This window comes from Sciurus vulgaris, assembly GCF_902686455.1.
Source record: "Sciurus vulgaris genome assembly, chromosome: 2".
In the NCBI taxonomy this organism is placed as follows: domain Eukaryota; kingdom Metazoa; phylum Chordata; class Mammalia; order Rodentia; family Sciuridae; genus Sciurus; species Sciurus vulgaris.
Genome location: NC_136462.1, coordinates 174,923,561 through 174,939,857, shown reverse-complemented (window position 1 = coordinate 174,939,857; position 16,297 = coordinate 174,923,561). Strand labels below are relative to the sequence as shown.

At 40.2% G+C, this 16,297-nt stretch overlaps 1 protein-coding gene and 1 pseudogene across 3 annotated transcripts in view; both read right to left on the bottom strand.

The window, feature by feature from the left end:
- The window catches only part of LOC306655005 (attractin-like), a 121,867-nt gene that overhangs the window by 26,048 nt on the left and 79,522 nt on the right, over positions 1 to 16,297 (bottom strand). For both annotated transcript variants that reach the window (XM_079129139.1, XM_079129140.1), the window contains exons 20-24: positions 15,941 to 16,131; positions 12,840 to 13,059; positions 10,513 to 10,695; positions 9,711 to 9,944; positions 2,428 to 2,565 (exon numbers count right to left, since the gene is read on the bottom strand). In XM_079129139.1, coding sequence (XP_078985265.1) covers positions 2,428 to 2,565; positions 9,711 to 9,944; positions 10,513 to 10,695; positions 12,840 to 13,059; positions 15,941 to 16,131 — 966 coding nt within the window. The remainder of the gene's footprint in view (positions 1 to 2,427; positions 2,566 to 9,710; positions 9,945 to 10,512; positions 10,696 to 12,839; positions 13,060 to 15,940; positions 16,132 to 16,297) is intronic.
- LOC306655019 (N-alpha-acetyltransferase 10-like) lies at positions 7,077 to 9,700 on the bottom strand (annotated as a pseudogene). The gene has a single exon. The product of its transcript is annotated as an N-alpha-acetyltransferase 10-like (transcript).

Sequence of the window (16,297 nt, the reverse complement as noted above, 5' to 3'; positions counted from 1 at the left end):
AATACAGGCTTGCAAGTTCAAAGCCAGCCTCAGCAACTTAGCAAGGCCCTAAGCAACTCAGGGAGACCCTGTTTCTGAATAAAAATATAATATAGGGCTGGGGATGTGGCTCAATGGTTGAGTGCCCCTGGGTTCAATCCCCAGTATCAAAAACAATAAAAATAAAAATAAATAAATAAATTCTGAGAAGGAAAAAGAAAACCCAAAGAAATTTGCAAATCTGAACAGTGCAGAGATTATCAGAATGCATGGTGGAGCAGAAAATAAGTGTTCAGCTCTTGCTCTGCTGAGCAGTGTTAGTGAAAAGCAGAGGCCTAATGTCAGTGTTCCTGAGTTTGAATCCTCTGCCCTCCACTTAGCCCTTCTGGAATTCTGGGCATGCCCCTTAGCCCTTCTGAGTCTGCTTCCTTGTCCACATGATGTGGATAATATTAGCACCTATCTAAAAGGGGAGGCATGTATGTTATCTGAAACATGACACTCAATACATCATGGCTGCTATCCTTAGCTCAGGACTACACCATTGCAAGAGGAAACACTGAAGACTTGGGGCCACTCACAGTATTTTAAAAACTATGCTTCTATTGTGTGGGTTGGGGCCCAGAAAATAAAGCAATCTCTAAGTTCTGGAAAAGCGTACTAAAGCCCTATAGATGTCACAGAGGAAAATTCGATTTTTCTAGTTGGCAGCTGCAGATATGGGGATGGTGGCCTGGAGGTACCAACAGGTCAGTAGTTAAAAGTTAGCACTTACTGAATGAGGTTCCAGCTTGGCCACATCTCACTATGAGATCTTGGGCAGGCTATATGACCTTGGGGACAATAAAAGTACCTTTGTCTCCAAAGGCTGTCAGCACAAAGCTTTGTATATATACATTTACCCCTCAGTAATGTTATGTGTTCTGATTACTATCAAATGGAGGAAGCAAATTCATCTATAAATGTTTTTACTGGACACCTTTTAATCTGTGCATACCACTTTATTTAAGAGGAAAAGGAAATGACATTAGAATGGGGACAGTAATGGCTCACATTTACTGAGTGTTACCTATGTGCCATGTACTGCTCCCATTGCTTTAATCTCAACACTACTCCAAACTGCTGTTTTTCAGATGAGGAAACAACTCCAGGGAGGTGAAGGGCATTCTAGTGTATGCCACTCTGTCCTGGCTGGCCTGGGATCAGATTCTGAAGGGTCATGTTAAGGAGTCTGGAGGTGGAATCTGAGGTAGAGATGTCCCTTCTTATTTTTTCCACTCAGAACTTGAGTAGTCTTTCAACTAAAAGACTCTTAATTGCCAGGTACAATGGCACACATCTGTAATCCCATCAACTCACGAGGCAGAAGTGGGAAAACTGCAATATTGAGGCCAGTCTGGGTAGTTCAGTGAGACCCTGTCTCAAAATAAAAACTAAAAAGGGCTGGGGTTGTCATTCAAAGTAAGACACCTCTGGGTTCAACCCCCAGAACCAGGTGGCAGCGGAGAGGGGATAGATTCAAAATATTTTTCAGTTGGGAACGAGAACAAATCAAAATCAGTTCATTGGTTACACTTTTCACTTTTAAAAAGCAGTTTAGAATCCAACAATAAAATGTCGTAACTTATAGGCTTCTATCTACCATGAATGAGGGAACATGGGACTACTGAAATTTTTAAGATACTACAAGGGCTGAGTGCAGCTCCCGATTTAAAACCTGTGTGTGGTTTTTCAGGCCCAACCACAGGTCACTGAAAAGGCTTTACCTGGTGGCCTTAGAGGACAACTGCCCTCCTTCAGCAGACTCAGGGCACAGTCAGGCACTGCAGTCTGTATGGGAGGTGTAGTCAAGGCCTTGGACCCCCGGCCGGTCACGCTTCACATGCGCCTTCATTCCCAAGGGTCTTCATTCAAAGCCCCCAGCACAGGTTGGTTTCAGGGGCCTCTGCTGAGGCCTCTTTATGGGGCCTGGGGTCCAAGTCTGAACATACTTTCTTCACACTGACTCAGTGCCCAGGACCTCCCCACTCCTAGTCCTTCCTTCCTCCCTCCCACAGCCTCGGGGGCTACAGTATTGCTGGGAAGACTCCCTCGTGGTGAGACACTGCTCCACCAGCACTGAGCCACCGACTCTCCATGCTGCACTGTTCCTCGAGGGAAGATGGAAACCGGGCAGTCAGCACTTCTCTGGTTGGGGCCCCTTGCTTATCCCATGGCTGAGTGCTATAAAGGTTTTCACTGTTTCACTGTTGAGCTGTTGCTTCACCAGGCTACTCTCACATCCAACAGGTCAGCTTTCTCTCCCAGCTCAGTTGAGCTCCTGACACTATGACTTCTAAGAAATGCAGTATCCACAGACAAGTGGCTTTGTCCCCCTAGGTACTCAAGTCAGAGAAGTCCTGTGTTCCACCTGATCTGCACTCAGCCAGCCTGACCCACACGACTTACGCTGGCATTTGCCTCCATTGGTGGGATCGCCATAGAAGCCAGATATGCAGGTCTCGCAGTGCTTGCCGGTGGTCAGGTTCTCGCACTTCTCGCAGATGCTCTGGTTGATGCACTTGCTGTGGTCGTTGCACTGGCAAGCTGAAAGGAAAAGGACTTGAGGGGCCTCCGTGGCACAACTGGGTGTGGTGAGTTCCATGAGATTTATCTGCATCTTTAAGTTCCTACTGCCTGTACAAATAAAATCATCAACTAGCTGGGTATGGGGGTATATGCCTATAATGCCAGCTACTTGGAAGGCTGAGGTAGAAAGATCTCCTGAGCCCAGGAGCTCAAGGCCAGCCTGGGCAACAGAGCAAGACCCTGTCTCAAAATAAAACAAAACTAGAAAAAAAAAATCATCAAAACTGACTTACTGGGATGTAGCAGGGAAGAATAGAAGTTCATTGGATTAGACAAAAGGGAGTAAAGGGAAGGAAGGCAGGGGAATGGAAAGAAAAGACAGTAGAATGAATTGGACATAATTTTTCAATGTTCATATATGAGTACATGACCAGTGAAACGCCACTTCGTATACAACCACACCTCTAATTAAAATATGTTATACTCCGTATGTATAATGTCAAAATACACTCTATTGTCATGTATATCTTAAAAGAACAAATAATTTAAAAAATGATCCTACTCTGCTAATCCTTATCAAAGGAAAAAACACCTGTTAGACACACCAGGATGGCAGTCTTGAAGTTAATTTTTATTTCCTGTTATCATGAATAAAATATGTTTAAAGAGGGGGCCCTTGCCAAAATTAAAATCAAGGAGACTGACCATCTGTGAGAGTTAAGGAGCATGCAAAGAGAAAAGAGGAGCAACTGGTGAGTTTCAGAAACACTTCTTTAATTCACTATTACTTTGGGGGTTATCCTGTTTAACACAGGCATGAGGGGTTGAAAAGTCTGGAATCTCTACATAAATAAACCATGTAAGTGAGATAAGCCAATCTCAAAAAACCAAAGGACGAATGATCTCGCTTATATGTGGATGATGACACATAATGGGGGGTGGGAGGGGTACAAGAATGGAGGAAGGAGGGACTGTACAGGGGGAAAAGAGGGGTAGGAGGGGTGGGGGGAGGAAAAAAATAACAGAATGAGTCAAAAACTATTACCCTAGGTAAATGTATGATTACACAAATGGTATGCCTCTACTTCATGTACAAACAGAGAAACAAGATGTATCCCATTTGTTTACAATAAAAATAAATTTAAAAAAAAATGACAATCATGCTGAGTTCTACAAGTTGACTGGATCTATTTGCTGTGGAAGACAAGTGAAGCCTGAGAGGAAGAGTTGTTGGAAAATTGTGGAAAAGGTGCAGCAGAATGATGGCTCATGAAGGTCAATTAGTTGAGCCTGAGAGCTTGGTGAGCTAAAGCAGATCCAGATAGGCAGAATCTTAGTGAGCAAGTTCAATGTTTTACTTAAATGCCAGGATGCTGGTTAACAAAAGCTGAGAACATTATTAGCTGAAAAGGACCGAAGCTATCACACTCTTCATAGAAAGGTGGGGGAATGAGTGGTTCTCAAAGTCTGTCTCCAGAACCAACAGCCTCTGTATCAGCACCCCTGGGAGCTTATTAGAATCAGGAGTTCTGAGTCTGGAACCCTCAGATTCTTTTGCCCTCTAAAGTATGGAAGCCTCTAGAATAAATGACTGGAATATGGGTCAATTAAAACCAACTCACTTGAAACTAATCTGAGAAAAAAGGTCAAATAATCAAAAACAAGTGTACAACTATATGTACATTTTATGTACAACTATAATGCACCAATAAAAATGTGGAAAGAAAAAAAATTAGTCCAAAAAATCAGAAATATTATCACAGTGAGGTGAAAATTCATACCAATATAAAGATAAATTTTGTTGTTATTCATTGTAGAAATTAATATATGCTCATGATAGGTTTGAAAAATACTATCCCACCACTCAGAAAATGGTGTTCACATTTGGTATCTTTCTTCCAGTATTTTCCTGCTTTTATTCTCCATATTTTATTACAATTATTAGTGCATATTAATTGTATAACATGCTGGTTTCATTGTGACAATACCATGCATGCATACAATGAAAAGACTTCATTTATATCCCCCCTCCTCCTCTCTCCCTATTTCCCTCCCCTCCTCCTGGTCCCCTCCTTCCTTATGTGAGAAATAGAAAGTCTGATGGTCCATTTTCAGAATATAGTATTTAGCCTTAAAGGTAAAATTGGGAAATAGAGGGGAAATAGAGCAGAATGCAAAGACACAAAAGCACCATAGCCTATGGACTCCAATTAGCAGTTCCAAGCTCCCCAACCTGTATCCTATCACAGCCATTTTGAGCTCCCAACCTGTTCCCACCCCAATTTTTAAGCTAGCCAATCACATATATTGTAACCTGAGCTCCTCCTATCAGAGGAAGGGGCAGTGCTACCTGGGGGAGAAAAACAGGTGGACTGCCCGGCCCCAGTGTGCTTGCTTGCCAGACTTAGTTCAGTAGCACATCCTCCTGAAGAGGTAAAGTTTGCCTTGCCAAGGTACTTCCGAGTTTGTGTCTGATTCTTCTGGCACCCCAGTATTTCTAACACCTATTAGCTCCACTTCTACTTTTACATCATTTTTTTTCTTCTAGATTCCACAAATGAGAGAAACCAGCGATCCTTCTCTTTCTAAGTTTGACTTATTCTGCTTAACATAATGATCTCCAGTTCCATCCATCTTCCAACAACTGACATGATTTCATTATTCTTTATGACCAAGTACTACTCCATTGTGTATATGTACCACATGTTATTTATCCATTCATTTGCTGATGGGCACCTTGGCTGCTTCCATAACTTGGCCATTATGAACACTGCCAGGATAAACGTGTATGCACATATCTCTATAGTATGCTACCTTTGATTCCTTCAGATATATACCTAGGAATGGTACATCTGAATTATATGGTAGTTCTGTCACTGAAATGGGGTCTGAGGAGGTCCTTGGGAAGGGGGACCTCAACTCAGCCCTAGCAGGTTCTTGAATTACACCACAGAAAGGATTTTAAGGTTGCATCAACACAGAGATTTATTCAGGGAAGTAAGAAACAGCAGGATATACATTCAAAGAGACAGGGAGAGCAGGGACTTGAAAATGAGACATGCTTTGGGGTGGTCTCAGACTTTTTTTAAAGGAAACCATGTCTATAGTGAACATGAGAAGCATAAGGGGTAGCATCAGCCTAATGAACTCAGTTCCTTTCCAGCAGAGTGAGCCATGGTTGTCTGCTTCTTTTGAGAATCTTCAGGTTATTAACATTATCTAGTTAATAGCATTTGGATATCATAGGTCTTGTTATTTCTCCTAGGCTTCTTTTAATTAGTTTAAAAATAATTCTGTATGTAAACTAGGCATAAAGACACTAATTAACTGGATTTACAGTAGTCTAAACTTTATTAGATTTTTTAAGAATTTAGGTCTGGCAGAAAACAGGCCTGCGTGCAGGGGTTGCACGGTTGGGGTAGGGGTGGTGGTGAAGGTGAGGGTGTTCATGGAATTTTTAGATTTAAAGAGACAGTCTCTCTGTTTCTATTCTACTTATCCTTACTTCTTCTACCTACTTCATTGTTTTTAGGTTTTTGAGGAATCCCCATACTGATTTCCATAGCAGCTATACTAATTTACATTTCCTCACTAATAGTTCTTTCCCCCATGCCCCTTCTGCTAGCATTTATTTTATTTTGAAGATAGTTGTTGTGATTAGGGTAAAATGGAATTGCAATGTAGTTTTGATTTGCATTTCCCTGATGGCTAAAGATATTGAGCATTTTTTCATATATTTACTGGTAATTTGTGCTTTCTTTTGAGAAGTATCTGTTCAATTCTTAAAAAAAAAATTTTAGTTGTAGATGGACACAATATTTCTATTTATTTATTTTTATGTGGTGCTGAGAATGGAATCCAGTGTCTCACACTTGCTAGGCACGCACTCCTCCACTGAGCTACAACTCCAGCCCTCTTTTGCCCATTTCTTAATTGAATTACTTGGGGGATATTTTTTTGGTTAAATTTTCTTGAGTTCTTTATATATTCTGGACATTAATCTTCTGTCAGAAGAACTGGCAAAGATTTCCTCCCACTCCACATGCTGTCTCCTTGCTTGTTGATTGTTTCCCTTGCTGCGCGGAAGCTTTTTAATTTGATGTCATCCCATCTGCCAATTCTTATCATCTGGAGCTACTAGAGACCTATTTTCAGGAAATCATTGCCTATTCCTGTCTCTTGAAGTGTTTCCCCTATGCTTTCCTCCAGTAGTTTTAAAGTTTCAGGTGTTACATAAAGTTCTTTGATCCATTTTGAGTAGATTTTTGTGCAGGTTCAGAGATAGGGATGTAGTTCCAATCTGGTGGAAAATCAATTTTCCCAGCACCATGAAAGCCATGTGAAGAGGCTGTCTTTTCTCCAATGTATATTTTTGGCTCCTTTGCCAAGGTCAGATGCCTGTAGATACATGGGTCCTGGGTCCCTATTCTATAGGACTATGTGTCTTATTTTTATGTCAATACCAAGCTGTTTTTGTTATGATGACTCTAGTATAATTTGATCCGGTTATTATGATACATCTGGCACTGTTCTTTTTTTTTAATTTCCCCCAAGGCCATAGCTGAGGTTTACTGTAAAAGTCTGTGGGTGAGGATGGGATGGGGCAGGCTCTAGGAGGCTGAGTCAGAGGCCTCTGAACTGTCCTTGACACCCGTGTTCTCTGTGGTCTCATTGACCTACTGAGGTCCTTGCTGTCCCCACCACTATCCTCAGCAGCCAGGCCCTTCTCATGACAGGCCTCTCCTGAGCTTGGAAGTGAATTGTCTTTGCTCTCTACCTTGTCCTCTGTGGTACCCGGTACCCTGTGTCTGCCCTTTTCCTTCAGTTCCAGGTGCCACCTCAGCTTATCAGTCATCAGGTGAGGTTCCCCACCATCACATATGCATCTTCCCCACCTGTGTAGTATTCGGGCTCCATTAGCTGATCTGAAAGTTGAGGGTGTTGGAATAGAGATGCAGGGTGGCCCGGTTACTCTAACTGAAATGCAGGGAGACATATTTGGCACTGTAGTTCTTTACCACATAGCTTGAGAGGCCTGGTCCATCAGCTTCAGAGCCAAGTCAAGGCCCTGGTGGGAATGCTTAACAGTCAGCGAGGTGGTATGTCCATAGAGCACATCATCTGGGTTCTCTTCCATTTTGGCCAAGACAATCTTCCCATTCTCATCCTCAGTAATGTAAGAGAGTGGGGGCCAGGAAAGGCCTTGGTAGAAGGGGTATTTCATCTGGTGTCCATGTGCTAGCAGAGGAGATTGTAGTGCTGCACATTCATCAGGTCCTCAGGCCTTGCACTGTGCATGTTCATAACCCTGGAGAGGGTCCCAGGTTCAGCAAGTAGTGAATGCACATTTAGAGGCCTGAGTTGCTGGTGCCAGGTTTGGTACTAGGGCTAGAACTGAGGACTGGCTGATGGGATGGCAGCAGAAGTCTCCCAAACTGTTATTTTTGCTCATAATTGCCTAGCAGTTCCATATCTTATGTTTCCATATAAAATTTATGATTGTTTTGTCCAATTATCTAAAGAATGTCATTTTGCTGGGTATTACATTGAATCTGTAGATCATTTCCATAGCATGATCATTTCTTTTTTTTCACATAAAGGAGTTTACTAAGCAAACAGAGTGTCTCCCTGCAGGGTAAGAGAGAAAATGAGAGGAAAAGAGAAAGGAAAAAGAAAGGGCATGCGCTAGAGAGAGCGGAAAGCAAGGAGGAGAAAGAGAGTCAGGAGGAGAGAAAAGCAAGAGAGAAAAGATCAGCATGGTCATTTTAACAATATTAATTCTCCCAATCCATGAACATGGTATGACTTTCTTTCTTCTAGGGTTTTCTTCAATTTATTTCTTTGATGTTTTATAATTTTTGTGGTAGATATCTTTATCTCCTTAGTTAGGTTTGTTCCTAGGTGCTTTTTGTTTGTTTGAGGCTGTGTGAGTAACAATTTTTCCAGATTTCTTTCTTAGCAAGTTTCATATTGATGATGTATAGGAAAGTTACCAATTTATGTATATTGATTTGTACCCTGTTACTTTTCTGAACTTATCAGTTCTAAGAGACTTCTGACAGATTCCTTAGGGTTTTCTAGGTATAGAATCACATCATCTGCAAACAGGGATAATTTGACTTCCTCCTTTCCTATTTGCATTCCTTTTCTTTCTCTTGTCTGGTTGTCCTGGCTAGTTTCTAGTACAATATTGAATAAAAGTGGTGAGGGTAGACACCCTTGTCTCATTTCTGATTTTAGAGAAGTTTTTCCCTATTCAGTTTGATGTTGGCAATGGGTTTGTCTTATACAGCCTTTATTACATTGAACTATAATCCTTCTATATTTAATTTATTCAGGGTTTTTATCATGAAGGAATGTTGAATTTTATCAAATTGTTTTGTTCACAGAAAACTAATTTTCCACAAGGGTGCCAAGAAAATTCAATGGTAAAAACAAAACAGTCTTTTTAAAAACAGCACAGGAACAATATCTACATGAAGAATTAAAGTTCATGAAGACAAGTTATTGTTTGTCTTTGAGGTCATGTATATAATTGCTTACATATGCTTGGTTATTTTAAAATTTCCCTCCATCTTTTCAATCTCACTAGTAGATTATCTGTGATGTGTAACAGTATGGTTTATTGCTTATTTAATAGGAAAACTGTTTTGTTTTGTTTTGTTTCCTTTCTACATTTGTGAAGACACATTTCTGGGTTTGCAGGAGATTTCATTTTTAATTTTTTCCAATAATTGCCATGATGTGTTTTTAAGTAAAAAACAAACTGAAGAACAATATGTATGATGTACCTACTTATAGCACAGTATTTAAAAATATATAAATCAATATGTTTGGAAGTATCTATATTAAATTCTTAAAAAGTATTTATAAAGAACCAGAGAGAAAAGGAGGAACTCCAGTTTTTATTTTGTATATATCTGTAACATTTTTATAAAGAATATATTGTAAGAAAAATTAGTAAAGTAACTCACCTGAAGTTCTCAATATTTTTGTTAACTGACATTAAAAATACTTTTTAAATGAAACTCTTTTCTCCTAAAATGGCATGTTAACGATATTTTTCGCTTAAAGGAAATTCATGTGAATGATATTACTTTCAAGTTTGTGTTCCTTGTCAACAGGTAGTGAATGACTTGAATTTGGATACACAGGCAGCTTACCTGGACAGTGAATGAAAGACCAGTTGTATCTGCTGTCCTCCAGACACATGCTGGAATTCAGAAGGGGCTGTGGATAGGCGGCTCCAGCAGAGGCCTGTGGCGGCATCTTCACTGGTCCTTTGTAGGATCCCTCCATGCACTTCCCTTTCCCAGTGTTGCTGGGATCGGTACACCAGCCACAGCCTGGCTGCTCCAAGCAACGACTGCATGTATAATAGCCTGAACAATTTTCAGCTATTAAAAGAACAAACGGTAAGCAATTCACTATCAGGTAGATCTAAATTCGTTATTTTTAAATGAAGATAACAGATTAACTTAAATCCAAATTACTACCCTATAGTGAACATTTAAATGAGATAACAAATTTAAAGAGCTCAATATTTTGCCCAACACATCAGAGGGATACCTCCTTCCTCTCAATCTCAGGATGCTGGAGGCAAAAGAAACCTCAGAGGGCCTCTACAGGAGAGCAATTACTTTATAAATTAGGAAAGTAGGAGGCAGAGACACTACATGAATAATATGACCCTGAAGTTGAAGAGTTAATTTCTGTATTCTGTGATCTATCCTAGATTTACTCAGCTTATTTACATGTGTCACTGTGCCTGATTCTGTATGCAGGTTCTCATGATGCAGGAGTAGCTGACTTAAGCAGAAGGTCAAATCCAACTAGCCTGTAAGATGTTCAGAGATTGAGAACACTGCCCCATGCCACAATTGTCACCACATGCAAGTTACTGTCACCATTATTGTCACCATACGCTGGGCACTCAAGAGTGCTTGAACTCCCTTTTGCACTTACGGGGGCAGCTGCTCATGGCATACCATTCCATACACTGGCCGAAAGGGAAGGAGGCCACGTAGGCGTTGGAGTCCACACACTGCTTCATGTTGCTGCACCACATGCACTCAGAGCTGCTGCTGGTGCACTCCCCACACGCAGTCCGCAAGGCGCACGGTGTACGGCACTTGGGTCTTTGAACAACTGGGAATAAAATCCAAAAGGGACACTGAAGAGCTCTCGCTAAGGTCAGAGACTTTTCAAGTATGGGTTGGTGACCCAGTAGTGCCACAAACTCAATGAAGGCACTACGTGACATAGAGAAAACAGAAAACACTGGAATCATCATGTACTGTTTAGTCAAGGTATTTACACACGCAGGGACGAAATGGACCTTCTATTCAAAGACCACTGAGGACAAAGGTGAAGGAACAAGAGAATCTTTCAAAAAAAGTAGGGTCTGAAACCCTTTAGAACAAAGGGGACCATGCCATCAATGAAAGAATGGATGAAGAAAATACAAATATACACAAAGGAGTTTTAAGAAGAATTATATCATTTGAAGGAAAAATGGATGGAAGTTGAGAACATTATGTTAAGTGAAATAAGCCAAATTGAGAAAGTCCAGGGTTGTATGTTTTCTTTCATATGTGGAAGCCAGAAAGTAAAAATGAAAATTTCAGTGTGGGGCAGGGGTTGGGGAAGAGATCTCAGGAAAATCAAAGGGAGTTCAGTAGAGTAGAGCAAAGGGACCAGAAAAATAGAAGATGGGAGGAAAAGGGGGAAAATACTGGGAAATGATATTGGCCAAATTATATTATTACATCATGTGCATGTATAAATATGTAACAATGAATCCCACAATTATGTATAATTATAAAGCACCAGAAATATGTTTTAAAAAAGAAGAAGAAAAAGAATATAGGGGACCCTGGGTGAACTTTAGGAGTTTTACAACCCATGTGAATTTGTAAAGTCCTATGTTTATAATTTTGAGGATAAGTGGAACCACAACATGCATTAAATTCACCAAAGCATTTAGAATTAATTCAAAAAGGTTGAAAAGCTCCCTTACAAAGTTTAGAAATCTTGTTTTAAGGCAATTCCTACAATGCTACAAATTATCTTCTACACTTCTGTATTTCTCAAACAACTTACAGTGCTGTTCTAAAACTAGACATGATTTAGATCCGCAAATCACCAAATACTGCAGTAATTGCGTGTGAGCCCCCATGCAGAAAGGAAAAGCTGGTCTTGAACTCCTCTGTGTGCCATAGAAGCTGCCCCTGTGCCTGCAATCAAGGAGCCTAAACTTAGCCCCCAGAGACATAAAAATTAAGAAACTACTCAAAACATTTGACTGTTCAGTACTCAGTCACAGCTCTCACACATTTCTGACTTGCTTCTATCTCCTGTCACAAAACTCTCTTACCATTTTCCTCCCTGCTGAGACTAGCTTCCTGAATACTGTCCCACAGTGACTTGGTTGCTTTTCTCATCTTTTGTTTTTATTTTGCTTTGTTTTCTTCCACAACATGTTTCTGCCACCACCAAGAAATATGCCCTTCGGAGCAATTCTCAACATTTTTTGTGGTCAACAAACCAATCAATCTCAATGTTAATTAGAGTTTTAGGTTTTCAAGTAAAATTATTAATTTTTTGTTTTGTTTATAGCTCAAACTAGTCAGAGCCACAGAGTAATTCCTTCTGCTTTGGAAATTCTGGGTTTTGCTTGAAATATGCCTGAAATCAATTCTCCAACTCTATTCAAGATGATTTCACACATCTCAATATTAACTACGTAGTGGGAAATGAAAGATGCCAAATTATACCATATCTAAGCACAAACATACCACAATGACTCCCACTTACTTATATATAATGATAATGCACTAATAAAATAATAATAATAATAGAAGAAGCAAGTAGATTGGGAGTGGGAAAAGGTACTGGGGAAGGAGATTGAGTAAATTATGTGCATATATGAATATGGCACAATGAATCCCACTATTATGCATCATTATAAAGCACCAATAAAAAATTAAAAATATACCAGGTGTGGTAGCAAATGCCTGTAATCCCAGAACTCAGGAGGCTGATACAGGAGGATCACAAGTTGAAGGCCAGCTTCAGCAACTTAGCAAGGCCCTAAAAAACTTAGTGAGACCCCACTTCAAAATAAAATATAAAAAGGGCTGGGAATGTAGCTCCAGTGGTAAAGTGCCTCTGGGTTCAGTCTCCAGTATCATTTAAAAATAAATAAAATAAAGTAAAATAAAAGAGATATCTAATTATGACTATACTTTCTTTCTGAAACTTCTCGGAACACCTATCACCAGCGTCCTTACCGGGCCGTTCACAGATGCTGCCATTGAGAGGGTTGATGCAGGTTGCAGCCTTTAATCCCCGAGTAGTGGGTTCTGACAAGATTCCACAGAACCCGGCATCGCTGGGCTCAGATGGCATCCACTGCAGTAAACTATTGGTAAATGGAGACACATCTTCCCAGAACCAGTGGGTCATATTGATCTTCCGAAGGCCAACCCATGGGGTTAAGGTGGGCTCGGACTGTGGGCAAAACAGACACAATTATGAAAACAACCAATGTCTTGACCAAACAGCCTACTTGATAAAAACCCACTAGGTTAGGTATACCCACAGGTGTAGGAAAGCCTCCTTATACCCTAAACTTGGCAGATGGGATAGATCACCACTTCCATATGGCTATTTTACAAAGGACAAATATACAGCTTAGAGAAAAGAAGTATCGAAAATTTCGCTGAGATCCATAGCAAAGTGATAACTGAGTTCCAAATTTTCTGCACTTTATAGCAAATGCTATTTTGTGACCAAGAGATGATCACACCAAATTGGGTTTAAATGCCCATTCACAAATGAAGTCATTTCACCAACCTTTATAAAATATTGGTTATATGTCTATCCTCAGATCAGGAGCTAAGCCTGTATGATGTTTTGTTAATTGTATATATTGTGAGATGGTTGCCACTATCAACTAATTGATATCCATCACCTCTCATATTTACCATTGTGTGACCATATTATGTCTATGTGGTGAGAACTTTTTTTTTTTTTTTTGGTACAGGGGATTGAACCCAGGGGCACTCGACCACTGAGTCACATCATCAGCCCTATTTTGTATTTTATTTAGAGACAGGGTCTCACTGAGTTGCTTAGTGCCTTGCTTTTCTGAGGCTGGCTTTGAACTCAGGATCCTCCTTTCTCAGCCAATAACTTTTAACATCTACATACTTAATACTAAGTATACACTATTATATTAACTATTTTATACACTATTATACACTATTATATTAACTATTATATTAACTACACTATTATCACAATCGCATGCATTAGATCTCCAGAACTTATTCATCTTATGTAACTAGAACTTTGTTTTTTTAATAGCATTTAAAAAAATTGTTCTAATTGGTTATACATGACAGTAGAATGCATTTTGACACATTGTACATAAACGGAGCATAACTTCTCATTCCTCTGGTTGTACATGGTGCTGAGTCACACTGGTAATCATACATGTACACAGGGTAAGAATGTCTGTCTCATCTATCGTCCTTCCCAGCCCCACTGCCCCACCCTCTCCCCTCACTCCCCTCTGCACAATCCAAGGTTCCTTCATTCTTCCCTATGTCCCCACCCATAACTAAAAATTTAAACACTTTGATCAACATGTTCCCATTTCTCACCCCACCTCCCAAGGTCCTGGAAACACCATTGTGCTCTCTGTTTCTGTGAGTTAGACTGTTTTGCATTCTACACATAAGCAAGGTCATGTATTTGTCTTTCTGTGACTGGCTTACTTCACTCACTATAAGGTTCTCCATCTGTGTGGTTGCAAATGACAGTATTTCCTTCTTTATTAAAGCTGAATCATAATCCTCTGTGTGTGTGTGTGTGTGTTTACTACATTTTTTAATCTACTGCTTCACTTAGCACTGGATTTTATAAAGAATAATAGAGCAATTAACACCTGGGATAGTTTTTGTCTCCTACTCTCCTAAAATTTCCTTGCCATTATCTTTAAAATTTTTTTTAAATCAAGTATAATGTTTGACTCAGAAATGAAAGGTATTTTTAATTTTTGCAGTTGAAAAACAGAATGTACAATATCGTTTCATTTTTGAGGAAAAAAAATACATGCCTATTAAAAGACTTAAAAGAAATACATTTCAAAACAATTATTAGTGATATTAATAAATTTGTTTTCTTATACTCTTTTATTATATTTTCTAATTTTACTTAACAACATAATTATAACTAATACATTTTATAGATTTTTAATAACATTTTTTTTTGCTTTCATGATAAAATGCAAAGTCATTAGCATTGTGGACAAGGTATCTCTGGATTTGGCCATGGTCCCTTCTCGAAGCCCAGCTATAGCATCTTCCTCCTATCCAACTTGCCCCGGACACACAAATTGACCTGTAGCTCTCTCAGTGAGCCATTCCCTCAACCTCTACAACTTGCACAGGATGGTACCAAGGCACAGGGAGCCCGCCCTTCCCCTTCCTCTTTACTCTTCCCACCTTCAGGGTTACCTCTTCCAGACAGCCTCTACCCTATCTTGCTTTTTATACACACCTGGGCTCTACAGACTGGGCCACATCTGGAGTTTAAGCTGTGGGAGCACATTACACTTTAGTTGTCTCATCTGTCTTATCACAAGAGTGTGGGTTTCTGTTTTTTAAAGGTGCCACCCAGGACCTGGTAGGGCTATAACACCTGAAGAAGAGAGGAGAGGGACCAGAGGTACACCTGTGGCCAGCTGGGATGGTGGAACCTCTCTACCCAGGTAGTCTCCCACAGAGGTGGACTTGAGAGTCACCAGTAGAAATCCCAGCATGACGGGCAAAGCTGACTCTACCAGTGAAAAGAGTGTGAGCCTTTCTGAGCTCAGAAGCCCTTCATAAGAAAATGCTCTCTTTTGTTGCGCTGGCCAGGTCTAGAAAGATCCAAACAGATGTACGTGTCTTAGTGGCAGTGACATGTGCTGAATTAATACCTTAAATCTAAACGACATAAGTGTCTAAATCTGACACCTTACTGGCTGTGGACCCCTCGCTCCCCACCCCAACAGAATCTAGAGAAAAAACAGGTATGAAATCATCTAGTGATGTCACCATAGTACATCACACACACATATTACTGTTCATCTCACCTAATATTTTTCATATCTTATAATTTAATAGATATGACTAAGAATAATATATGAAGTAGCGAAAGTTCCAAGGTCAGGTAAAAAGCATTAAAGGAAGAGAATGACAGCATAGTGCTACATCTACCACACGGTGCATCCTGCATTCCTCCTCTTCCCAGCACGTCACTCACAGCCTTCCATGCATCAGCTGCAGTCCTGCCCTCAGCAGAAAGTGGGTATGAGAAACTCAGGTTCTGAGGGTTCACTCACCATGCTCTGTGACGGCTGCATTATTTGTAGCTGCTTAAGGACAAATTCCACTTTCTTCTGGGTTGTGAGGGAAGCCAAGAAGGCATCGTGGTTCCTACAGGACAGCTTAGCCATGTCATAATTCTCCTTGGCAGTAGTAATTTTCAAACATGAGTTTCCAACTAAATGCCAGCCAACCCCACAGATACTTTCTTTAACAAAGGGGGAGAGAAAAAAGAGCTTTAGAAGTTACAGAAAACTACTTTATTACTTGTTCAAGTTACTGAACACCTAAGTGATCCTTGTGATTTGAATTCCAGGTGCTCCATTAGAATGTGGCAAGGGCAACAGATACATTATTCACTTCCAGACACAGAA